The sequence below is a fragment of the Lactuca sativa genome, chromosome 5 (genome assembly GCF_002870075.4).
Source record: "Lactuca sativa cultivar Salinas chromosome 5, Lsat_Salinas_v11, whole genome shotgun sequence".
NCBI classification, from domain to species: Eukaryota; Viridiplantae; Streptophyta; class Magnoliopsida; order Asterales; family Asteraceae; genus Lactuca; species Lactuca sativa.
Window position 1 is genome coordinate 238194361 of NC_056627.2, and position 27068 is coordinate 238221428.

Below are 27068 nucleotides of genomic sequence, written 5' to 3' on the forward strand. Positions count from 1 at the left end.
TGTTAAAAGCATATAATATGTAAAACACACATATGAAAACAAGTTTTGAGTACAAGTAATCCCTTGTACTTTGCTTGTGTTCTCCCCCTGAAAACAGTGAAAACAGTGAAAACAGTGAAAAAGGGTAGGGGTATGAACTCACCAAACTCGGAAATGCGACGGTTTCGGATACTAGACGTTGGTTCGGGGCTTGATTACTCGCGATGTCCCTATGTAAAATGTAATAATGTCCATATATAACTAATTATATTTACAATCACTAATCTTATGGAACATTACACTCCAACGAGGTTAAACACCTCAAAACGAACGTTTGGAGTGACCCGGGTGACATCTTCGGACGTATATTGGCACTAGGGACTTGGGACTTGAGTTTACTCCCTAAGAGTAAACATTTAAGGGAGTTTACAGCCACAAAACACACACATACATGAGTTTACGGCCGTAAACTCATGTTGGTGTGATTTTGACGGTTTAATGGCTTGTTTGGACTTGGGGATTGTTGGAATGACTTACTAAAATGCCTTGGAATGGTTTGAATGAATTAATACCACTTAAAAGGGAGTTCATGGCTGTAAACTTGGAGTTTACGGCCGTAAACTCTCCTAGGGTCAAGAAAAATTGATTTGAGGCATAAGGAGCAATCACATGTGATTTTAATTTTTTTTCCAAGGTTTGGTATCAATTTTGGGCACCATATAACATAATTTTAGGAGTTTACAGCCTAGAAGCATGTTCTATGGCCGTAAACTCTCCTATGCTCTTGCATAATTAGTTTTTGACATTTAAAACAATCACATGTGATTCTAGAAATTTATCCAAGCCTTTGGAGTGAATTAGATGCATCTTTTGACATAGTTTCATGAGTTTACGGCCAAAGGGCATGTGCCTAGGCCGCAAACTCCTATATGTGGTATTTTAATGTGTTACAAACCCCTAAACTATTTTTAGATGGATCTAGGATTTACCACAAGGCTATTGGTTGAGTTATAAGGCATTTTGACATGTTTTAAGGTGTTTAATCCCCATTTTTGAGGAGTTTACGGCCCAAGAAGGAGCCTTGGCCATAAACTCTCTTTTGTCCCACAAAATTCATGATTTAAGTGTTTCAAGTCCCGATTTGCAAGCCTTAAGGTCGTATCTAGGTCCCAACAATGATTTGGAAGGGTTAATTGGCTTAAAAACCCCATTTTTAGGTGTTTACGGCCCAAGCTTGATCCTTGGCCGTAAACACATGTTCTAGGTCCTAAAACTCAATCTAAACATCAATTTGAAGGCTAAAGAGGTTAGATAACAAGTTAGGGATGTTACCTCTTTGATTTGGAGCCTTAAATCTTTGTTTTTGGACCTTTGATTATGGATGAGGAGAGAGGTTGGAAGTGTTTATGGAAGAATGGCCAAAAGCTTCAAATGAAAGCTTTGAATCATTTATATAATGTTCGGAAATTGGACACGGCAGAATTCTACCCGATACCGGCGTTAAGTGGGGCTTTTGGTCGCACCCGACCAAATTGTCGTAACCTGATATGGTCGATTCTAGAATTATTCCGATAACTAATATGGGGTGTTAGAATGATTTCAAATGGCATTAAGACACCCATTAATTCATTTTAGTTCAATACAAGTTAATGACTTAATTAAATGACGAAATCGGAAACGGATTTGGAAACGGTGTTTGGTTGATCGAATTGGATTACAATTTGAGTTACAAGAAGTGATATGAAATTTTGGGTTGTTACATTATCCCCTCGTTAGAGGGAATTTCGTCCTGAAATTTAAGACAAGATACAAGACAAAATGCAAATCATGGATCTAGAAAGAGTTGAGGATACTTCTATTTCATCGAGTCTTCCCGCTCCCAAGTGAACTTCGGTCCCCACTTGGTATTCTAGCGAACCTTCACTAACGGGATGCGACTTTGTTTCGTACGTTTTACTTCTCGATCCATGATTTCGATCGGTTCCTCCACGAAGTTGAGGTTTTCATCGATCTCGATCTCGTCTAAAGGAATCACTAGGGTTTCATCGGATAAGCACTTCCTGAGATTTGAAACATGGAATACGGGATGGATGTTACTAAGTTCGCGAGGTAAATGAAGCTTATAGGCTACCAGACCGACCCTGACGAGGATCTCGAAAGGTCCAATGTACCTCGGATTAAGTTTTCCACACTTACCAAAGCGTACAGTGCCTTTCCAGGGCGAGACCTTTAACAGGACATGGTATCCAACCTAGAATTCCAGTGGTTTTCGACGGTTATCAGCATAACTCTTCTGGCGATCACGTTAAGCTTTCAGTCGTTCTCGGATTTAGATGATCTTCTCAGTGGTTTCACGGATTATTTTAGGACCAGTGAGAGCACTGTCTGGGACTCTACTCTTGGCTAACTGGGTATCCCCCACCTCGGCCCAGCACAGAGGGGATCTGCACTTACGACCGTATAGGGCTTCGAACGGAGCAACCCTAATGCTGGTGTGGTAACTGTTGTTGTACGAGAATTCAATCAAAGGTAGATGTGTGTCCCACGACTTTCCAAAATCAATAACACATTCCCTAAGCATTTCCTCTAGGTTTTGGATTGTTCTCTCACTTTGTCCATCGGTCTGAGGATGATATGCCGTGCTCATATCTAGTTTGGTTCCAAGGGCTTTCTGAAGGGACTGCCAGAATCTGGAGGTAAACCTGCTATCTCGATCAGAGATAATGGATGCAGGTACACCGTGCAGTCGAACTATCTCCTGGATGTAGATTCGCGCAAGTCTTTCCATTTTGTATGATTCTTTGATCGGAATGAAGTGAGAGGATTTTGTCAAACGATCGACAATTACCAAAATAGTATCGTACCCACTTGAACACTTGGGTATTTTAGTGATGAAATCCATGGTAATCATCTCCCATTTCCACTCGGGGATCTCGGGCTGTTGGAGCAGACCCGAGGGTTTCTGGTGCTCAACTTTAACCTTGGCGCAAGTCAGAAACTTGCCCACGAATGTAGCTATTTCAGCCTTCATGTTTGGCCACCAATATTGTTTCTTGAGATCTAAGTACATCTTGTCAGAGCCCGGGTAAACAGAGTATCTGGTTCTGTGCGCTTCCTCCATAACTATCTCTTTGAATCCTCCGAACTTGGGAATCCAGATTTGATCCATGAAACAGTGGACTCCGTCACCTCTGATCTCAAGTTTCTTTTCCATTCCTCTCAAAGCTTCGAGCGACACATTCTCGGGTTTGAGGGCTTCTAATTGGGCTTCTCGGATTTGTATGGGTAGGTTGGAATGGATGGTCATCGTTTGGTTCCTCACTTTACGGCCTGCACTCTCCTTTCGGCTAAGGGCATCTGCTACCACATTGGCCTTGCTGGGATGTTAACGAATTTCACACTCATAATCACTGAGTAGTTCTACCCATCGCCTTTGTCTCATGTTCAAGTCTTTCTGATCAAAGATGTGTTGCAGGCTCTTGTGATCAGTGAAGATCGTGCACTTGGTTCTGTAGAGGTAATGTCTCCAAATCTTCAACGCAAAGACTACGACTCCTAGTTCCATGTCGTGTGTGGTATAGTTGACCTCGTGTGCTTTCAACTGTCTAGAAGCATACACAATTACTTTACCTCTTTGCATAAGCACACAGCCTAAGCCTTGAGTAGACGCATCGCAGTAGACAACGAAATCCTCTGTTCCTTCGGGTAGGGACAAAACGGGCGCACTGCACAAGGCTTTCTTTAGCGTCTGGAATGCGGTTTCTCGTTTATCACTCCAACAAAAGGGTACACCTTTCTGTGTTAGAGTGGTTAGAGGTTTGGCGATTCTGGAAAAATTCTGGATGAATCGTCGATAATAGCCAGCGAGACCCAAGAATTGCCGGATTTCTGTGGGTGTCTTCGGTGCTGACCAATTCTCTATCGCCTTTATTTTGGAAGGATCTACATGAATACCCTCCTCGCTTACCACGTGACCGAGGAAAGTTACCTTCCGAATCCAGAACTCGCATTTGGAAAATTTTGCGTACAACTTCTCACATCGAAGGGTTTCCAACACTAGTCTCAAGTGTTGTTTGTGGTCTTCTTCGCTTCGGGAATAGACGAGTATGTCATCAATGAACACAATGACAAACTTGTCCAGATAAGGACGACACACCCGGTTCATCAGGTCCATGAACACCGCCGGTGCGTTGGTTAGACCAAAGGGCATCACTACGAACTCGTAGTGTCCATATCGAGTCCTGAAAGCTGTTTTGGACACATCACTTTCATGAACTCGTAGCTGATGATACCCTGATCGAAGGTCTATCTTGGAGAAGTAACTGGCTCCCTGAAGTTGATCGAAGAGGTCATCTATTCGCGGAAGAGGATATCGGTTTTTTGACAGTCAACTTGTTCAAATCGCGATAATCGATACACATTCGAAAGGATCCATCTTTCTTCTTGACAAACAGTATCGGAGCTCCCTAGGGTGAGGAACTCGGTCTAATGAATCCTTTACTGAGCAACTCATTGAGTTGATTGGATAACTCCTGCATCTCTGCTGGAGCTAAGCGATACGGAGACTTCGCTACGGGAGTAGCTCCAGGAATTAGGTCAATACGGAATTCGACCTGACGCTCGGGAGGAATTCCTGGAAGCTCTTCGGGAAACACATCAGAAAAGTTACAGACTTCGGGAATGCTCGCGAGGTCTTTAACTTCCTGTTTCTCGTTGATTACATGGGCCAAGAATGCAATGCACTCCTTTCGCAGGAGCTTCTGATCTTTGATGCAGGAAATGATACGAAGGTTGGAACTAAGTTTATCGCCATAGATTATGAGAGTTTGACCCGAAGGAAGGTTGAGACGGATGGCTTTTTCGAAACAAAGGATATCCGCATGACTGGGACTCAACCAATCCATGCCAATGATGACATCAAAGCTCTTTATGGATACTGGCATAAGATCGATAGGAAACAAATGGTCGTTAAGGGTAAGGGTACAACCTACGAACACCTCGTTAGCGCTTTCCTTCTCACCGTTAGCCATCTCGATGGTAAACGTTTCAGTCAAAGGTTGGGAATTATGTTTTAGGTTATGTTTGAATGCATGACTAATAAAGCTTCTCTCAGCACCCGAATCGAAAAGAATATTAGCATATGAGTTGTCGAGAAGGAACGTACCCGAGACAACAGTGGGATTGGCGACCGCTTCCTCCCGTCCCATGGAGAGGACCCTTCCGGTGTTATCAGCAGTAGACTTTTTGGGGCAGTTCCTTTTAAAGTGCCCAGCTTCACCACAATTGTAACAGGCTTGACCGACGCCTGTTCCAGAAGATTGATTGGCCGATTGAGCTGGAGCCTTGCAAAATCGGTCCATGTGCCCCTTCTTACCACAATTGGTATAGGATAGCTCTCGGCAGGGGCCAGGATTGTGGTGATACTTGCACTTATCACATAAGGGAAGATTACTAGCATACCAGCTGATAGGAGTTGGAGCTGTGGATCCCGCGATAGAAGCAGCAGCAACGGGGGTAGTAGCAGCATGAACTGCTACTGTTTGTTGTCTCTTGGAGGAGCCTTGGGAAGATTGACCCTTCTTCTTCTTCCAGAATTTTCTTTTCTCACCACTGCTTTTAGTCGACTCAGGGGCAGTGGTGGTTTCCTCGACATCATCAATGTGATCGATTATGGCTTGGGCTAAAGTCTTAGCACTATCATATGTGTCCAGGCGAGCAGCTAAGACATGACCTTTGGTTGGATTGGTTAACCCACATATAAACCTCTCAATCTTTTTGCCTTCTGGAGTGACCAAACCAGGGCAGAGAAGGGCAAGATCATCGAATCGGGAAGTGTATGCAGCAATGTCGGAACCTTTCATCTTCAGGTTCCAGAGCTCATGCTCTAGCTTCTGCATTTCCCCACGGGGACAGTATTCGGCAAGAAGGAGTTCTTTCATGGCGTCCCAGCCCATGGCATTGGCTACAGGGAGGGTCAAGGATTTGACTCAGCTATTCCACTAAGTCAAGGCTTTATTACTGAAGGTACAGGCTGCAAATTTGACCTTATCGGACTCAACACAGGCACAGATTTCAAAAATGGATTTGATTTTCTCGAACCATCGAGATAGGGAAATGACACCTCTAGTGCCATCAAAGGATGCTGGTTTTGCATTCATGAAATCCTTATAGGAACCCTCTTTTCGATTTCCCTGGTTGTTTTCTTGATCTTGAGTACCACCTCCCGAACCACCAGAACTACCGGTGTTCAATTGGGACATGGCAGCTGCCACCGCGGCGGTAACAACTGTTTGGAATAGCACATGATCGATTTCAGGAGGAGGTGGTGGCGGAGGGTTGTTGGTATTTGAGCTGGATCTCTTTCTGGGAGGCATCTTGATCTAATAAGATCAAGAAAGAGAGGATGATAAGTCCTCTGAATTGAGTCGAGAGATATGACAGATATATATTCCGAATAAGCGATAAGGCAGGAAAAAGTTATCAAAGCAGGTAAACGATCGCCATAGAACGATCGAGGATCTATACGTGAACGAGAATTTCTACAAAGGATTGGTTCGAGAAATACTCCCATAATATTTCATGATTCTTTGCTACACTAGCTCGATGTTTGTGGTATTAGGGTAAGTTTTAGGCATGCCGCATACCACAGTTACTCCCAAACACATGTTGACCGTGTCTCGAATGAATATAGTTGGCCAGGCTATATTGATCCTAGACACGACTACATAACTGCCCAGGTTTAACCGCAATACACAACACCCATTTACTTATGTTTTGTTCTACTTGAAGTTACGGATTTCGATGGTTCGGTATACTTGTATACTTTTGAAAATACTTATAGTTTGAAGATACTTTTATTTCAGAGCACTTAGGCCCTTTACTATTTATAGTTTTATACCATGTAAGGTTTGGTATACTTCATTCACTATAAACCAGGGCTCTGATACCAATCTGTCACACTCCGAAAACCGAAGGCGAAAACATTTCTGGGGTTGACTCCACGTTGAGTATCAAATCCAATGCACATAGTAAGTGAAGTAGAACAACCATTACATTACATATAGAAAAGTTTTACAATTGTTTCAAAAGTAAATTGTACAGTTGTGATACATAGTATATATATATGAACAAAATGAAACGGGTCTTCTGAGTACTCCGTCTTCGGGCAAAAAGGATCTCCGGTACCTGTTCTAACGTTGACCTGAGAACACAAGCGGTTTGAAAATCAGCATAACGCTGGTGAGTTCATAAGTGGTTTTTGTTTGTGAAATTGTTCAAGTTTCCTTTCTGTTTCTGAAATGTTATGCACACCAAGAAAATCCCATATTTTCTTAATAAAGTTGGTTATCGTTTGTCAACATGTAAAGTAGAGTTGTACACTGAAAACATGTTTACTTTTGTGAAAATGTAAAGTTAGGTTATCTGGTTTGACGTACTGTTCTGGTTATGTACCAGTGGATTCCCAGGAAAGTCCCATACTTTCCTGATTGTATATTATCAATTGTAAAAGATGTAAAGTTATCCCGTTTGTTACACTTTTCTGGTTATATGAATGTTTCCCCAGGAAAGCCCCATGCTTTCCTGAATGTTGATTATCATTTGTAAAAGATGTAAAAGATGTATTCTAGTTAAATCTGATTCTGTACGAGGTTTCCCAGGAAAGTCCTATACTTTCCTGAATGTGGGTTATCAATGTAAGAGATGTATAAAGTTGTTCATTATTATTATAAGTAAATCTCTGTTATCCTAATTGCGAGTTCCATAACCATACGATGGACTAAACCTGTGGCAATAAGTAGTCCACATACTTATGACTTTCGTCACCCTTGAACCATTCGGTTCGGCTGTAGCTAGCAGCCAGGTGTGGGGTAGTCAGCCCTGTATAGATCTATACACTCAAGTCACGCTCTCTAAATCCCAGAGATTCTGGTTACGGGTGTAGTCCTCCACTCGCGTATCTCTGTGGAATGTTCGCTGAGGACGTGTCTCCAATCATACAGGAATAACAAATTTACTGGTAATAATATGACAATCCTCCATTCGCGTATCTATGTGGAATGTTACCGAGGACAAGACAGTGTACAAGTTTTATGTTCATATGTTCTAATGTCATGCTTTTAATGGATAAAATATGGAAAACCATTTGTGAAATATATCAAACATAACAGTTTATAAACCCATTTCACAAATAATATGTTTACGTGAGCTGCATGTTTAAAAGGTTATCAGTTGTACCAATCAGCGTTAAAAGCATATAATATGTAAAACACACATATGAAAACAAGTTTTGAGTACAAATAATCCCTTGTACTTTGCTTGTGTTCTCCCCCTGAAAACAGTGAAAACAGTGAAAACAATGAAAAAGGGTAGGGGTATGAACTCACCAAACTCGGAAATGCGACGGTTTCGGATACTAGACGTTGGTTCGGGGCTTGATTACTCGCGATGTCCCTATGTAAAATGTAATAATGTCCATATATAACTAATTATATTTACAATCACTAATCTTATGGAACATTACACTCCAACGAGGTTAAACACCTCAAAACGAACGTTTGGAGTGACCCGGGTGACATCTTCAGACGTATATTGGCACTAGGGGCTTGGGACTTGAGTTTACTCCCCAAGAGTAAACATTTAAGGGAGTTTACAGCCACAAAACACACACATACATGAGTTTACGGCCGTAAATTGATGTTGGTGTGATTTTGAGGGTTTAATGGCTTGTTTGGACTTGGGGATTGTTGGAATGACTTACTAAAATGCCTTGGAATGGTTTGAATGAATTAATACCACTTAAAAGGGAGTTCACAACTGTAAACTTGGAGTTTACGGCCGTAAACTCTCCTAGGGTCAAGAAAAATTGATTTGAGGCATAAGGAGCAATCACATGTGATTCTAATTAATTTTCCAAGGTTTGGTATCAATTTTGGGCACCATATAACATACTTTTAGGAGTTTACGGCCTAGAAGCATGTTCTATGGCCGTAAACTCTCCTATGCTCTTGCATAATTAGTTTTTGACACTTAAAACAATCACATGTGATTCTAGAAATTTATCCAAGCCTTTGGAGTGAATTAGATGCATCTTTTGACATAGTTTCATGAGTTTACGGCCAAAGGGCATGTGCCTAGGCCGCAAACTCCTATATGTGGTATTTTAATGTGTTACAAACCCCTAAACTATTTTTAGATGGATCTAGGATTTATCACAAGGCTATTGGTTGAGTTATAAGGCATTTTGACATGTTTTAAGGTGTTTAATCCCCATTTTTGAGGAGTTTACGGCCCAAGAAGGAGCCTTGGCCGTAAACTCTCTTTTGTCCCACAAAATTCATGATTTAAGTGTTTCAAGTCCCGATTTGCAAGCCTTAAGGTTGTATCTAGGTCCCAACAATGATTTGGAAGGGTTAATTGGCTTAAAAACCCCATTTTTAGGTGTTTCCGGCCCAAGCTTGATCCTTGGCCGTAAACACATGTTCTAGGTCCTAAAACTCAATCTAAACATCAATTTGAAGGCTAAAGAGGTTAGATAACAAGTTAGGGATGTTACCTCTTTGATTTGGAGCCTTAAATCTTTATTTTTGGACCTTTGATTATGGATGAGGAGAGAGGTTGGAAGTGTTTATGGAAGAATGGCCAAAAGCTTCAAATGAAAGCTTTGAATCATTTATATAATGTTCGGAAATTGGACACGGCGGAATTCTACCCGATACCGGCGTTAAGTGGGGCTTTTGGTCGCACCCGACCAAATTGTCGTAACCCGATATGGTCGATTCTAGAATTATTCCGATAACTAATATGGGGTGTTAGAATGATTTCAAATGGCATTAAGACACCCATTAAGTCATTTTAGTTCAATACAAGTTAATGACTTAATTAAATGACGAAATCGGAAACGGATTTGGAAACGGCGTTTGGTTGATCGAATTGGATTACAATTTGAGTTACAAGAAGTGATATGAAATTTCGGGTTGTTACAAAAGGCCCGAACCAACGTTTAGCATCCTAAATCGTCACGTTTCTCGTCCGGTGAGTTCATACCCCTACGCTTTTTCCGTGTTTTTCAATGTTTTCAGGGGGGAAATACAAGCAAACTATAACTGTTTTCGAATTATAACATTGATATGTTTCAAATAATGTCTGACAAACTTATAAACACTTTTACTCCTTATGTATTATGCTGAGCATAAGGGAGGATTTATCAACTACAACTAAATGGATTTTAGTTAAGAAAATAACCAAACTAATCAAATTATTATGGGAATAATTTGGGGTTCTTTAGTTCTCATTTTATCAACATTGATATGTGTATAAAGTTATTAGATAAACTATGACTGATTCGGTTTATCTCCACATCATTTGAATCTATTGCCAGATAGTTTCATTGTATGTATCTATATTCACTGTACTATGTTTCATAATATTTTGTATGTTTGATATCGTATGAGAACCCTATGAATAGTTTAGTACTAGTTTGTGAGTTCGTCACTACCCTTTGTGGATGATCAGTAAATCCTCCCCGGAAGTGTAACCAGAGTCTCCTGGAGGGACAGAGAGGAATTTGTGAATAGATCTATTTGGGACTGACAATCCCACACCTTAACTGCTAGCTACAGTTAGGCGGGCACGCCTGGGGTGACAAATTCTGGATGTCGTCCGATGTCTGACAAGCGTCAAGGAGGTCTCGTTGTCGTATCAGCATGGTTACCCGACTCACAATACGTATTAATATAAGTTTATTCACAGCGTTGGTTTTGGATTTAATTTTATATCAATCTTCTATCTTTAGATCTTATGTCTAGTACGGGACGGTAATCCCATGATTTTTAGTCTATAGGGTTCATATCTACTTCAGGATGTTATTCCTATGGTTAGAATCTATATCTAGTTTGGGATAGTGATCCCATGTTTTAATCAAACTATCTTATGTCTATTTCGGGATAGTAATCCCATGGTTTTATCAAACTATTTTGTATCTAGTCCGGGATAGTAGTCCCATGGTTTCCAGTCTATATTTTTAAGTATATCAAACTATCTTGTATCTAGTCCGGGATGATAGTCCCATGGTATTAAATCTATATATATATATATATATATATATATATATATATATATATATATATATATATATATATAATACGGGATGTTAGTCCCAAGGTTTTCAAACTACTTTCCATCTACAGTTCACGTATAATTAAAGTAATTTATACCTAATTCGGGATAGTAATCCCATGATTTTCAATATATAGTTTTGTGTATTAAACTATACTCTATAATATTCAATCGGTCTTGTATTAGGAAAATATGGGATTTTCCTGGGGTAACATATAACACGTAATTGAACTGTAATGAAGGATAACTAAACTGTTTTACATAAGAAAATATGGGATTTTCTTGGATAACAAACCTTTTTGGAAAACTAAAGGAAATTGGTACATTTCCACAAAACAAAACCGCTTATGAACTCACCAGCTTTATGCTGATTTTCAAACCACTTGTATTCTCAGGTCCAAGTTAGACAGGTACTCGGCGATATCTTTTGGTGAAGATGGAGTGCTCAGAAGACTCGTCTCAACTTTTGTTTATATGATATATGTATAACACTTGTACAATTTACTTTTGAAACAAATGTAAACTTTCAAATATATGTAATGTAATGGTTGTTTACTGTGATTACTATGTACATTGGATTTGATACTCAACGTGGAGTCAACCCCGAAAATGTTTCCGCCTTTGGTTTCGGGGTGTGACAAAGAGCACGATAAACACTGACCGGTGGAGGAAGTGTCTGCACTAGAGGCACTTCCCGGTACTGGAAAATGCCCTGAAACCTGCCTCGCAGGGCCATCTCGAAAGGAATGATCCTCTTGCGACCTGAAAAAAAAACAAATCATATACATAAGGGGATTGGCATGGACCTAAATTCACCCCATCAAGATTTATGTACAAAAGGGGGGGGGGATGCATATCCTTCTCCGTGAAGAACTGGGGCATTATCCTAGATGCCCTCAAGGCAGTACTCATCCCAACTACAACCAAAATATAATCCTCCCAATCGTCCCTATTGAAAGAAATGATTTTTAACGCGTTTCCCATGGTATCGCTATCCCCCCAAAGCTGAGGCATCTGGTTGTAGAAACTTGTTCGACGAGGATTGCCAAAACCGACCAGATTGTGGTTCAACCATAGCCATTTGTCCCGCTAGTTCTTCTTGGGGGGTTTTTTGGTTTATGATGAACGCATGGACGCTCGCTGCTGAGAGAACGTATACATGCCAGACTGAGTAGAGTAGTTGAAGAAGTACTTTAAAGCCCATAATTGAGGGAGAACGCCTAACGCTTGATAGGTCATCTCGAAAACTACTATTTTGTTGACAGTATTAGGAGTCAGATCGTCAACAAATAAGCTATACCGGTGCATGATCTTGTCGAAAAATTCGGTAGTCAGCAGCCGGAGACCCGCCTCGAAGATTGGGATTAGGAATCTAACCTTCCCTTCCGACGGTCGAGAAATATGCGCCCCCTTCGAGGATATCGTACCTTGTGCTCAGGAAGAAAGACAAATCGGGCCTACAGAGACTCAAACTTCTTTGGTGTAGGTTCGATTCCGGTGTTCGACATTTCCATTGTTTACCGATAAAAAGTGCAACACGAAAGAGAAAGGAAGCTAAGAGAAAAGAAGAAACAATTGACGAGCAATAAAGCAAAGAAAAGGAAGTCTTCCTTGATAACAGAAGTGTTAAATGCATGGCAGGAAATTCGAATAGTTACAATGATGAAACTGTCTACGCATACGGCTCCGTACATCAGCGGATGTCCGAACTATCCAAGTCGAACACGTGTTTAGGGCTAAGATAGAACCATTTAGCTACCCAAGGCAAACGCTGGCGTTTACTAGCCTAGGTGACTTGTTAATGTATCCCTATAGGAATATGTGAAAGATAATGGGATCATTATCTAAAGAACAAATTAGCTAACAGTTGTTACTTATCTTAATTGCTAGGTCGGGCCCCCGATCTTGCGACCTCGTACTTAGGCCCCCACGTTCTAGCGCAAAGTTCTAGCTCAGAACAATTGGCTCTAATCCACAACAAGCCAAAACAGTACCAACCACTCCCCAGAGTGACAAGTGGAGTGCTCAGAGCGCTGCTCTTTAGTGGTTCTACACCAATAGTAGGTAACCATCAGTGGTGTACGATCTGTAAATAGGACGCCTCCACGTCCTGGCGGTCCAGACAAGACAAAAAGTACTGTCGGGGACATGCTCATTCAATGAAAAGTATAAAGTAAGCCCTTCTTCTCTAGAAGTAGGGATCTCATCTCTCTCTCTCTCTCTCTCCCTATATATATATACACACACAGAGAGAGAGAGAGAGAGAGACCGTCGAAGTCCCATTCCAGGACCCCTTCCCGGACGACGACTAACGTCGACTATTTCTTTGCTGTGAGTCTCAGGATTAACTAAAGCAAAACCACTACAGACAACGTTAAGCTCGAAGACATATCATAACAACCCCCGAGTCTATTCCAACTCAGATGTCAGCTCAAGGCTGTATCGAGTCTGTTTCATCCCTGAGTCTATTTCAACTCAATAGCTATTTTTTCAATGGTACGAGTGTATTCCACCTGACATATATATAGAAAACAGGCATACAAGAAACATACACATATAAACCTAGTGTCCTATAGTATAGTGAGCATACTCACCTCGATCCGCTGATCAACAAATAGATGCTCGAGTTGCTAAAGCAGAGAATGCTCGCACTAAATAATCAAATATTAGCCTCATTAACAATTAGGTCATAAACCATAATTGGGTATCTAATTCATTAAAACTGACTCCTACAGTAGAAGACCATTTTACCCTTTACCTTAATCGACCCAAATAACCATGACCCAAACCCAAAAGCACTCGAAGCCTAAAATGGCCCAAAACCTTATAAACCCACAGTTTGGAGTACACTGAGCGTACCCAACTCATGCGCCACTCGTACTCATACCCGACTAAAATGGTTCAAACCCAATACATGCAATGTACTTAGAAACATGCCCATCGTACTAGTCTGTGAACCATTCCTTATATACATGGCTTAATCCCTTACAACCACATCCTCCAAACTTCATATCTACTCCAAAATAAGGTCTTAATCGATAAATTTGGAAACTATAAGCTTATGCATGGCTTAATAAGCCCCGATACCCAATTTTTGTTGGAATAGTGTCTAAGGTTGCGACTATATTAGACAAGTATTTGACTCGATTATGCATGGTCCTTTTGGGTTGCCTTCACCATAGCAACTTGACAGGATGATTTATTATGAGAGAATAAATATTATTAATATATTATAATTATAATATAAGGAATAATAATAATATTGTTTGATTGATATAAGTCATAAATTAATTGGGAATTAATTTGGTGACTTAAAGAGATTAATTAAACAAAGGGGTATAAACTGTCAATTGTTTGATAGTTACAATTTGGGCTGTAAATCTTTCTTGGATAGAGGATGGACGATTTCTAGGCTAGGATAAGCCTCAAATTCGTCCAAGGCATTATCTTGGAAGGGATTTGGATTGCTTTGAGTAATAGTTATACAGCCAAGGTTTTAGAGTGAAACTCAAAGAGCCTTACAAGTATAAATAGACCCCTTAGGCAAGGGAAATCGGCATCTCTTCTAAAGTAAAGGAACCCTGGCCGAATCTTCCCTCCCCTCTCTCTCAAATCATCCTCTTTGCTAGTTGGTGTTTGTAAGCCATTAGAGGAGTGACAATTGTGACTCTAGAGCTCCAAGACAACAAGATCAAACAAGAGATTCAAAGGTAAACTTCCAGATCTGATTTTGTATTGTTCTTATACCTAATTAGTTATTAGAAGTCTTGGATTCAAAGCATGTTTAATTAAAGAAACCTAGATCCAAGCATTAGGGTTTGCATGTGCACATAGGAATGTTCATATGGACAAAACCCATCAATTTTAACATTCCAAACCTATGAAATGAACATCAACCCTTGAATGGTTGAGTTAAATCCATGAAGATACCATTTTTATGCACAAGGGACCTCAAAAAACACTAAGATCTACCATCCTAAGCTTCTAGAGTAACTTATACCCATATGAAACAACTCAAGGGATCAAAAGATGCCAAGAACTCTAAGCTAACTAGATCTAAGAGATGAATCAATAAGGTTGAAAATGCATAAGTTCCTACATCTTCAAAATGCACAAAAACAACTAAAGTTCACTACCAATGCTTGATCACCAAGGAAAAGCTAAGGTTTTGTGGGGAGTCATTAGAGGGAAGGAGGCTGATGAGGTGGAAACCTGAAGGTCCATAATGACACTTAAATAAGGTCCAAACCCAAAAAATTAGGGTTTATGGTCTGCTTACGTACGCTCGACGTACGTATTGGTACTTCCAACGTACGTCACTAACGCCCGTGCCCAACTTAAGGGAGTACGCCTATCCTACTACATGTTATGCCCAATGTAACAAGGACCAAAATGAAAACTTTTAAGACTTAATTAATATACTGAAGAGTACCTAAAACTCGAGCATTATAGGATATCTATTGCACCTCTGGTTACATATAGTTATTTATTCCTTAGAGATTTACCGGTAGTGGCATAGTGTGCTGAAAGAGACATAGTATGTGGTAGTGAGCTATTAGACAGGTAAATTCATGTAGATAGTTACATGTGCTTATGTGTTTAGTTGATTAATTTCTTGATTATATATGTCGCCATATTATGGTGGGTCAGGTTGAGGCAGTTCTACTTTGTGTTGTAGGCTAAGATACCAGGTACGATCCGATTGTAAGCCGTAGGCACGGGAGAGCAACCAGTCATGTACCAGAGGCTCGGGTGATTGATTAGGTTGAGGTGACAGGCCAACATATCTGTGAGCAGTCCAATCATAAGCTTTAGGTCCGAAAAGGGAATTATCGTCTTATGATGTGGGCTTGGGGGCAAGCTAGTCTTTTTGATTATGGACCTGGTGTGCATGCATTTTATGTGTATTTTGGTGTGTGGTATTTTCGGGGAACTCAGTAAGCTTTGGCTTATAGTTGTGGATTAAATGTTTTTCAGGTAGCAATGATGATGGTGGGAAGGCGAAGGCAAGATTGTACACATTCATCAGTAGCAGTGGAGATTTTGCGTTATTATATTACTTTGATTTTTAAACAAATGTACCTTGGAACAAATGGTTTTCTTAACTTGGATTCTATAAACATGAAGTTTTAACTTAATTAAAAATGAAATTATTTGTTGTGAGAATGAGACGTTACACATACAGGCTAAGCCACACATATAGGTATTTCATTGAAAATATATGTGGTGCTTACCACCTAAAATAATATACGACCAATGAAACCTTAGTCATTGCAGACACTACTTGATAACATTTACTCTTGATAAATATATAAGACCATTAACATGCTAATTCTACAAACCAAACAAGAAATAAGATCAATCTCAAGTAATTAGAGCATCCACAATTAATGCATAGTTTAATAGAATTGTTGAATGAGATGGAATGCTTAGTTGACATTCAATAGATATGAAGTTCAATGGCCACTAAACTATTTGATGAGAAGAATGAATCTTTTTCAATATACACTTATTAAAGAATAAATGATTTTTTAAAAAGTATGTTTCATTTAACTTCTCTAGAATTTAATGCATTGTTGAAAAAAAATAGTAAAATTGTATGAAAAATGAAATAATAATGTGTCTCCATTAAACTCTATATAGTTTAGAGCATTAATGAAAGATGGCTTGGCACGAGAGCATCTCCATTTGGAAAGATACAAGAGTGAAATATGTTAGCGTAATATTATTTTGTGTATTAGGCGAATGCCCGCAAGTTGCGCAAAACACTTATATAGTTGAAGTCTTTACAAATATATGTTTTTTTTAATATAACAATAAAGTTGTTGTTAAATTTGATATAATAATTTGTATACTAAATTGATATAATGTATTGATTATTTAGAATTATATGATAATATATACATCTATTTTAACTGCATAATCTTCAATCGTTTGAATGACTTTTACCCGCGAGTTAAACATGAATAAAATTAAATATAATATATGATTTAATGTTATTTATAGCTATTTTTATTGTTAATTAATTTTTAAAATTTTATCTGTTTAATGTTTTAATTTTTATCATTATAATTATTTAAAACATAAAACATTGTTTTTTGACTATAAGGGTAACAATATAATAATTTATATAGAGTTATTTTTAACTATTGTTATTGTAAGTTATTTTAAGCCATTTATTTGAAAACTTTTAACGATTATAAAAATATCTTTTGGAAATATTTTAGTTAAATTGAGATTATAATTCAGTTTTTGCATTTATCACTATAATTTATCACTTTAAATTTTTACAAAATATTCTTAGGTTTTAATCCAAACTGTTCAAAAGTTATAGTTTTAAACTGATAATGACTTACATACAACATCATATTAAATCTAATAAATTAAGTATATTATGTTAAAAGTTAAAGACATAACTTTATAAATAGAATTAAATTTATTTTTTTAAAATTAAAATTTAGTATATTTATGATTACACTTTAGGTTTGATATTTATTTAACTTTATTAACCAACTTAAAATCATTATTTGAAAAACACTACAATTAATCACTATTAACTATTTACAAAATATTCTTTGGTTTTTTAAGTTAAACTAAAAATTTATATTTAATTTGACTCTGTAATGTTATATTCAAATTAATAATTTAAGTATTTTATACAAATTGTTCCAAAATTGTATCTTTAAAATGATAATGGTTTACATCCAACAATATATTAAAACTAATAAATTAAGTATAATATGTTAAAAGTTAAAAAAACCACTTAATAAGTAGAAGTAAAGATATTATTTTAATATTGAAATTTAGTTTATATATGATTATACTTTAGGTTTGATATTTATTTAACCTTATTAACCAACATATAATTATTATTAGAAAGAAATTGAAAAGTCATGGGAGTTTCAAATGAATGTGATGAAAGAAAAAATACATGAGAGTTTCAAATGAATGTGGTGAAAGGAAAAATGCTTCATTTATAATATAGTATGATATGATATGCTATATTAGTATATAGTCAACCCATTAATGTTTGGGCCTTCTTCTGATTTCTCATGTACGTTATATATATATATATATATATATATATATATATATATATATATATATATATATATATATATATATATATATATATATATATATATATATATATATATATATATATATATAATGCATAATTAATGAAAGATAGCTTGGCGAGAATTTTGGAAATTAAATGGTATCAGAGCAAAACATAGTCTAATTGCCTTAAACCCTAGCCGACATTTCACTTTACTTATGCTATTCTCTGATCTTTCATTCGATCTTCCCTCTCAATATCTCTTCCTCATTCTCATCAATTCTCCCACTAACAAGCCCTCCTCTACAATTAACATCAAGCATGTAGTTCCGTTTGTTCTAGATTTGGATAAGATGAACTATGATATTTGGCGAGAATTATTAGAAATTCAATGCATCGGGTATGCAGTTGATGACCTCCCCAAACCTCCTTCTCAAATGACAACTGATAAAGAAAAAGAAAAAGACAAAGGAATGGAAGGATCAACAACTAAAAAGGAAGCATGTCTCCGCAAGGATTCCATCGTGAAATCATGGTTGTATGCTACCCTCTCCATCTATCTTCTTAAAATGTTCTTCAAGAAACAAACAACAACGTTTGAAATTTAGGAAAACCTTGAAAATGTCTTTCGTGACAATAAAACATCCCGGATAGAAGGAATCGCCTTCATCTACCTGGGACACTAGATCCGTCTTGATATATGAGGAGCAACAAATGCTCCAAGATAAACAACATGACTCCACACTAACACATGCTGGCAATTCATTATCTCCACATGCTCTCACTGCTCAAAACCCACATAACTATTCATCATATTAGTGGCATAATAACAAAAAAGCAACAACAATAATAGAGGTGGTTACCATGGGGGTTGCGGTGGACATCATTGTGGCCCAGGAGAAGGGCGCTACGGCAGTCGATAAAACAATGGAGGATGTGATGGTAATTTTTTCAACAAAAGTCAAAAACAACAACACATTCAACGACAAGGCGTATGGGTGTGGGCCTACCCTTATCAGTTTTCTCATGGAACTAATCAACAAGGTTTGCTGCCAATCCCAGGTAGTAATAAAAAACATGGACATGGGTCCAAATCTCAGACGACCCAACATAACAATATGCAACAACAACACCCGTTCTTTGCTCCAACCTAACAGTTCCACTACCACCACCTCTGACACCAGCCAACTCCACCATTGTCACCTCCATCACTTATACCACTGCCACCTCTGCCACCACCACCTCTTCTGCCATCAAGTGTCATAATTATATATGATTACTCAATCTGTGAACATACATATATGTATAATCATTTATGATTATATATACATATAAACATGTATAATCATATATGATTATATCTCTCTATCATATAATCATTTATGGTTAGATATATCTCGTTGCTGCCGGTACATTGGAGCGTTAGAAAGACAAGTGAGAAATATATGGCTGAGGTTGAATTTCAAGATGTCTATTTTTTTTAATCTCAACTGAACCTTCCCATATATATATATATATATATATATATATATATATATATATATATATATATATACACACACATATATATATATATATATATATATATATATATATATATATATATATATATATATATATATATATAGAGAGAGAGAGAGAGAGAGAGGAGCGTTCAATTGAGAACATTTCTTATTGTGAGAATATTTGAGAACAATTTGGATCACATTTTTTTTTAATTAAAACTATAAAATAATATTCATAAAAATCAATTAATTATTACAAACAATTAAAAACCTACTAACCAAAACCACTCACCACCACCTTAACTACCACCCGCCACCACCACCAACCACCACCAACCACCACTACCCACCACCATGCACCACCACTCATCACTACAGACCACCACCACTCGTCAACACCACCCACCTCCACCACCGTCCACTACCACCACCCCCACCTATTACCCACCAAAACCACCACCCGCCACAACCATCACCACCTACCTCCACCACCCATCACAACTACCCCTACCCACCTCAATCACCTATCACCACCACCCATTACCACCACCACCACCCACCATCACCACCACCACCTATCACCACTCACCAAAACCACCACCCGCCACGACTAGCACCAGCCACCACCATCACCACCCGCTAACACCACCCCCATCCATCATCCACCAAAACCACCACCCGCCATCATCATCACTACCTACCTCAACCACCCATCACCATAACCCTCACCCACCTCAATTACCCATCACCACCACCCTCTACCACCACCACCCACCACCACCATCCGTCACCACCACCTCCACCCACCACCCACCAAAACCACCACCCGCCACAACCAGCACCTGTCACCACCATCACCACCCATCGCCTACCGCTAACTGACCACCACCGCCACCAGCACCCACCACCAGTACCTACCACCCACCATCACCTCCACCACCCATCAACAGCACTCGCCACCACCACCAACCACCGCATCCATCACTACCCATCTACTACCATGTACCACTACTCATCACTACCGACCAACACCACTCATCACCACCTACCTCCACCACCACCTGCTACCACCACCCCTACCTATCACCCACAAAAACCACCACCCGCCACCAGCATTACCACCTACCTCTACTACCCATCACCACCACCAACCACAACCATCCACCACCACCTACCTCCTACCACCATCACCCCTATCACCACCCATCACCACCACCCACCACCATCCATCACCACCATTCGTCACCACCAGCTCCACCCACCACCCACCAAAACCAGCACCCGCCACCACCATCACTACCCACAAGCCACCACTACCATCCATCACCACCGACCACTACCACCTGCCACTAACACCTTCCCTCATCACCCCCACCCACCACCCACCCAAACCACCACCCACCCACTTCCACCACCCATCACTACCACCCACCCACTACCCACCATTATGACCACCACTTGCCATTACCACCAACCACCACCCGTGTGACAACCCGAAATTTCCATTCTGTACAAACAATATCACTTCAATAGAAGTTATAGCAGTCACAGTTAATTTTCAGACTTTTTCGTGTAAGTTTGAGAAATTCAGGGTTTACACTTCAGGATATATCAGGAGAGTGGATGCATTAGGGTTTAGTGCAACTCTATTATTCCATCACTCTGTTATATTAGAGATCATTTCGGGAACAAAAATATTTTCTGCCAAAAATATCTCAAGACTATAAATAGAATTCTGAACCAAATTCATTCATTATTCGCATTTTCAACTAGAGAAAAGCCATTTTCTCTCTCATGGGTCTTCGGGTTTTTATCCCAAATCGTGAGTACCTCTCTCTAGTAGTGTTATATAGCTTAAAATGTGTTCATAACATAGATTACATAGCTAAATAACTAGATTTAGGAGTTTACTCCCCAAGGTGTTCTTGGGCGGTAAACTCCCGAAGCAAAGCCTAGCCTTTCCCCCGTGATATGCTACTACCTTGGACTCGTATATGGGTGTATTTGGGACATGAAAACAACAAAGAATCACCAAGTTTTGGGTGTTCACGGCCCAAGAAGATCTTGGACCGTGAACTCCAAAATCATGGACCAAAGTATGTTTTTAAGATACCTAAAGCCTTAGAAATTTACTAGGAATTGTTTCCACTTAAATGAAGGACCAAAACACATAAAAAACACCCCTCAAAGTGAGTTCACGGCCCTAATGAGGTTCTTGGGCCGTGAACATCAAACTAAGGCACCAAAGTGTGCCTAAGGCCTTCATATGCTTAGGATGAAAGTCTAAGACCTATACCACATGTGCAAGAGACTTGAAAGCATCAAAAACACCATTCCAAGGGAGTTTACGGTAGTAAACTCCAAAGGAAATGGCCTTAGGGCCATAAACTCCTCAAAGGAGTGCTTCTATGCCCTAAACCCTTCCAAGAATCAAACCACCAAGTTGGGATACTTCTAGGGATCATTTAACACCTCAAAACAACCAAAGACATTAAGTCTTGGAGTTTATGGCCGTAAAATCAAGAGTTTACAACCGTAAACTCCATGTGTGAGGTTATATGGAGAGTAAACTCAAGTATAGGGTCCTTTGGAACCCTAAACCCAAGTGCCTTGTCCCACAGTAGCTTAGATGCAATCCTTAGGGCTTATAACACTTATATAAAGTGTTTATTATGTTCTAGGATGTCTTAACATTATCAATTAGTAATTTAAGACTAATTGAGTGCATATATGTGTGATTATATGTTCATTAGGATCGTAGTGTGTGTACAAGTCCTCACTTGACACCTAACAATCCTACACCGTCCAGTTCATCCAAACCACCATCTATAGGTGAGTTCATACCCCTAATCAATGATTTAAATGATTTTAAATGCTTTAATGGGGGGGGGGGGAATACAAGTAGAAAACAACATGTTATTAAATCATCTATATGTATTTATTAACTGTGTTTTCATTCAACAGATTTCACATACTACAAAATGTGATGCATGAAATGGTTTTCTATCTTTAAAATACTTTGTTATCAAAAGTATTACTTTTGAAATGTTTATTAAAATGACATCAAGTCACTTTTATATTTTTTTCAAAACCCTTAGATGTCTTACAAAACCATTTTTCATTCTTGAACTAAACTATGCATATACACTTATATTCTTATATATGTATTGATGTTATAGTTTACATCTTTCATTTAGTTTCCCATACCCTTGAGTAGTAAGAGTGTATAAACCTACTTGAACAACCAATTACCTTTCAGTAAATTATCATAGGGATAATTTAAAGATATCAAACATTATTCCTATTACAAGGAATCACACAAGAGTCAGTTCATTCATGAGTCTACACCAATACATTACCTGATACATGAGTACATATACATATGCTTACCTGATACATGAACATGTTTACATATACTTACCTGATACATGAACACACTTACATGAATACCATACATGAACACTGTTACATAGATGCATTATCCTGTATTCACTTACCTGGATACTCGTATCTTGACTTGCGAGGATGATTTATTAGTACTTTCTGTGTAAATTATCTTTCCTATCCCGGTTCAATGGGATATCTAGGCGGGACTAACTATTCCGAATCCCACTGACTAGCACCAGTGGTCGATGACCATCTACGGAGGTCTAAGGTTACTACATATACTAGGTAGATCGATATCGGAACTAACCATTCCTCCATCCTGCTGTTGCAACAGAGGATAAGATGAAAATATTCGGATGATCATTAGGTTACCATTTATATTAGGTAGATCGATATCGGGACTAACCCTTCCACCCACCTGCTGCTACTACAAAGGACAAGTGGACAATCTTCGAATGTTCATTAGGTTATACTTTTCGCTTATTGCGATGTTGTGTTACTCCTAGTACCCAATGATAACACTTACATTAATACTTTTCTGGACAATCTTCGGATGTTCATTAGGTTATACTATTTCGCTTATTGCGATGTTGTGTTAGTCCTAGTACCCAGTGACAACACTTTCATTAGTACATTTTTCATGTTTACTTTATTTTGTGATACTTTCACATAAACGATGAGTTAGACTAAGTACTTTAGTACTAGTTAATAGAAGGAAAAACTATCATTTTACTTACAAAACATTCGGGTCTTGTTTGAAGACTACGTTTCATAATAATAGAAAATAAGGGATTTTCTAGGGCTTTTCATACTTATATCAACATTTTCATTTAAAGGTTTACATGACTTTTAAAACAACTTTTCAAAGCAAGACAATGACACTTAAATACTTATGAATTCACCAGCTTTAAAGCTGATACTCTCTTTCAAAATAACTTGTATTCTCAGGTCATCAGTAGACAGGTACGGTGGCCAGGTTTTGAGAAGACGGAGCAGACAAGTATCGTCTTTTATTTTGATTATATATTTTTGGTGTCTTATTACAATGAAAGAACACACATGTATTAAAACTTTACTTATAATGAAATGGTTGATGTTGTTGCTTGTTTACTATTTTACACTGTTGTGATACTGTACATGACGTCCTCCACCCCTGAACGTTTCCGCCGTTCGTGGTTTTGGGGTGTGACAACCCACCACCCATAACCCATCACCACCACCTGCCTCCACCATCCATTACCACCACCACCCATCACCACCGACCACCTATCACCACCAGCCGCCTCCACCACCCATCACCACCCCACCCATCACCCACCAAAACCAACATACACCATCACCAACCTCACCACCAACCGCCACTCACCCACTCACCCACCCACGACCACCACCTATCACATTCACCTGTCTCCACCACCCATCACCACCACCTGCTACCTACTATAATCACCGCCATACATGTCACCCCCACCACCCATCACCACCATCATCACCTACCACCTACCACCTACCACTACCAAACATCACTACACACCACCACCACCCATGATTATATGTATATTGTAATGCCTGTAGATTAGGGTTAGTCAATTTAGAGACGATAAGCGTCAAAAACGACTTTTTGATAGAAGATTATTTAGAATGAATAATCTTAACAAAAATTGTAGTATATGTCACAAGGTTTCCGTGCATATAAGGAACACCGAAATCTGAGTTATAACGAAGAAGTTATGACCTGTCGAAGTTTTGCGACAAAACCGACACGACGCTGAATGACGTAAAAAGTGAATTTACGTTAGATTGATATTTAGCCTTAGCGATCTAAACAAAAGTCGTAGAGTTCGTTAAACCATGTGCGTGCATAAAAAGAACATCTGAATCTGACTTCGTATGAGGAAGTTATGATTTTTCTAAGTTTCGACTTAGCGGTATGCAGCCCGAATACTCGATTTGAGATCGAGCGGTTTTTAGCCGAAACAATCTAAACGAGAATCGAAGATCTTGTTGATAGCAGTCCAACGGTAAAAAGACAGATGAAAACGGACGTCGGATGAAGAAGTTGTGAATTTATAACAGAGTTTTCCTGTCCCGGCCTACTAAAAATAATATAATAAAAATAAAGTCAAAATTAGTCAACAGAGTCTAAATGAAAGTTGTAGAGCATAATCTCACCTACGCGTGGATATAATGAACATCGAAAACGGAGCTCATATGCGAAAGTTATGAATTTTTGAAGATCATGGCATGCATACCAAAGCTTATCCGAAGCGTACGCCCAACGTAACCAAGATTACGCCCAGCGTACTGAGTACGCAGAGCGTACTTGGAAATTATGCACAACGTAATCCCACACCCAACAACCTATAAATAGAAATCGAGAGCAGCCATTTTCTTTGCTTATTTTCTTCCTTCTCTCTAGTTTTTGTCTCGATTTGCGTGCCAATTATATCCCGAAGCCTCGTTATCATTCCCGAGCCCCGAAGCAAGTTCCGAAGTACCAAAGATCCCGAGAAGTGAGATTCCCGAGCCAAAGCCCTGCCCGCGAGGAGCCCGGTTTTTGTGAAGATCTTACAGATCTACCCAAGAATACTACTTCTACAAGTCGTAGTGCTGTCCGATCATCTTCTGATCAAGTGAGTGTATAGTTACTTTCATCTTACACATAGATATGACGTATTTTATAAAATACGTGTTATGTGTGTGTGTATATATATATATATATATATATATATATATATATATATATATATATATATATATATATATATATATAGATTGTTGTTTATATGCGTGAGTGCATAGTTACTTTCTTATAACACATAAATATAAAGTATTAGCTATGAAATACATGCTGTGTATTATATATTAATTATCTATTTGAGATGGACTTTGAATTGATATTTTTATACGGGTGTTAAATGATTTAAATTGTGTTTGTATTTATATCTACAAAAATGTTGGGTAGAACATGGGTAGATGGAATAGTTGGCGACGATGCGACTTCGTGCCTATTTGATAAACCTTGGTGACGATGTGACTTCGTGCCTTTTTGTGTAAACCCAGGTGACTATGAGACGTAGTGCCTATTGTGTAAACCTTGGTGACTATGAGACGTAGTGCCAATAGTATGAACCCTGGTGACTATGCGACGTAGTGCCTGTTGTATAAACCGTGGTAGCAAATGAACTTTGTGCCAGATCCTTAGGTAAATCCTTAGGAATGAATGAAGAAAGTATAGTCGATTCTTAGGGTAAAACCTTAAGAAATAAAGAAGATAATCGGGATGGGTAATTGGTTGATTGTTTGATGATTGAATATAATAAATATATTATTGTGGGTTGAAAACCCTATATGCTCTCCAAGCTCTCAAGCCTAACCCACTCAGTTTTCTTTGCATTACAGGTAATGGCACAAGAGTATAAGTTGGTGGACTTGATGAGAGATTTTGGATTATAAATCAGTGGTTATAAATGACTGTTGTAAGGTCTATTTTATATTGTTTATGCTTTTGATCTGTATCAGAACATGACATCCCGAGGTTTTATTATTTAATACAAATACATTCTTTTTGAGAAATATTTTGATAAATGGTTATCATATTTTGTTTTTGGGACAAAGTCCGCAACTATTTTCTTTAAAAGATAACTCTGATTTTAAAACAAAGCATAAACAAATCGTTCTTTTCTGGTCGTGAAATTGGGGATGTCACATATATAATCACATGTGATTATTTGTATTTGATCACATATGATTTATATGGAAAATATTCTTTTTTGTCCATATAAATCATGTGATTAGATAAACATAATCACATGTGATTAGATATATTTAATCAAATATGATTAAATATATTTAATCATATATGTCATTATTGCGTTTTGGATTCAATAATTATTTTTTGTCAACTTTAATCATATGTGATTAGATACATATAATCACATGTAATTATATGTATCCAATCACATATGATTTACATGAACAATATTCATTTTTGATTTTTCGTTTCAATAATTTTTCTCATA

General features: G+C 38.4%; 1 protein-coding gene across 1 annotated transcript; it reads left to right on the forward strand.

The window, feature by feature from the left end:
• The first annotated feature begins 20659 nt into the window (after positions 1-20659).
• Positions 20660-21148, forward strand: LOC128125966 (leucine-rich repeat extensin-like protein 3). The gene has a single exon (XM_052763627.1). The coding sequence runs from the start codon at positions 20660-20662 to the stop codon at positions 21146-21148; it is 489 nt and encodes a 162-aa protein (XP_052619587.1).
• Positions 21149-27068: the final 5920 nt, after the last annotated feature.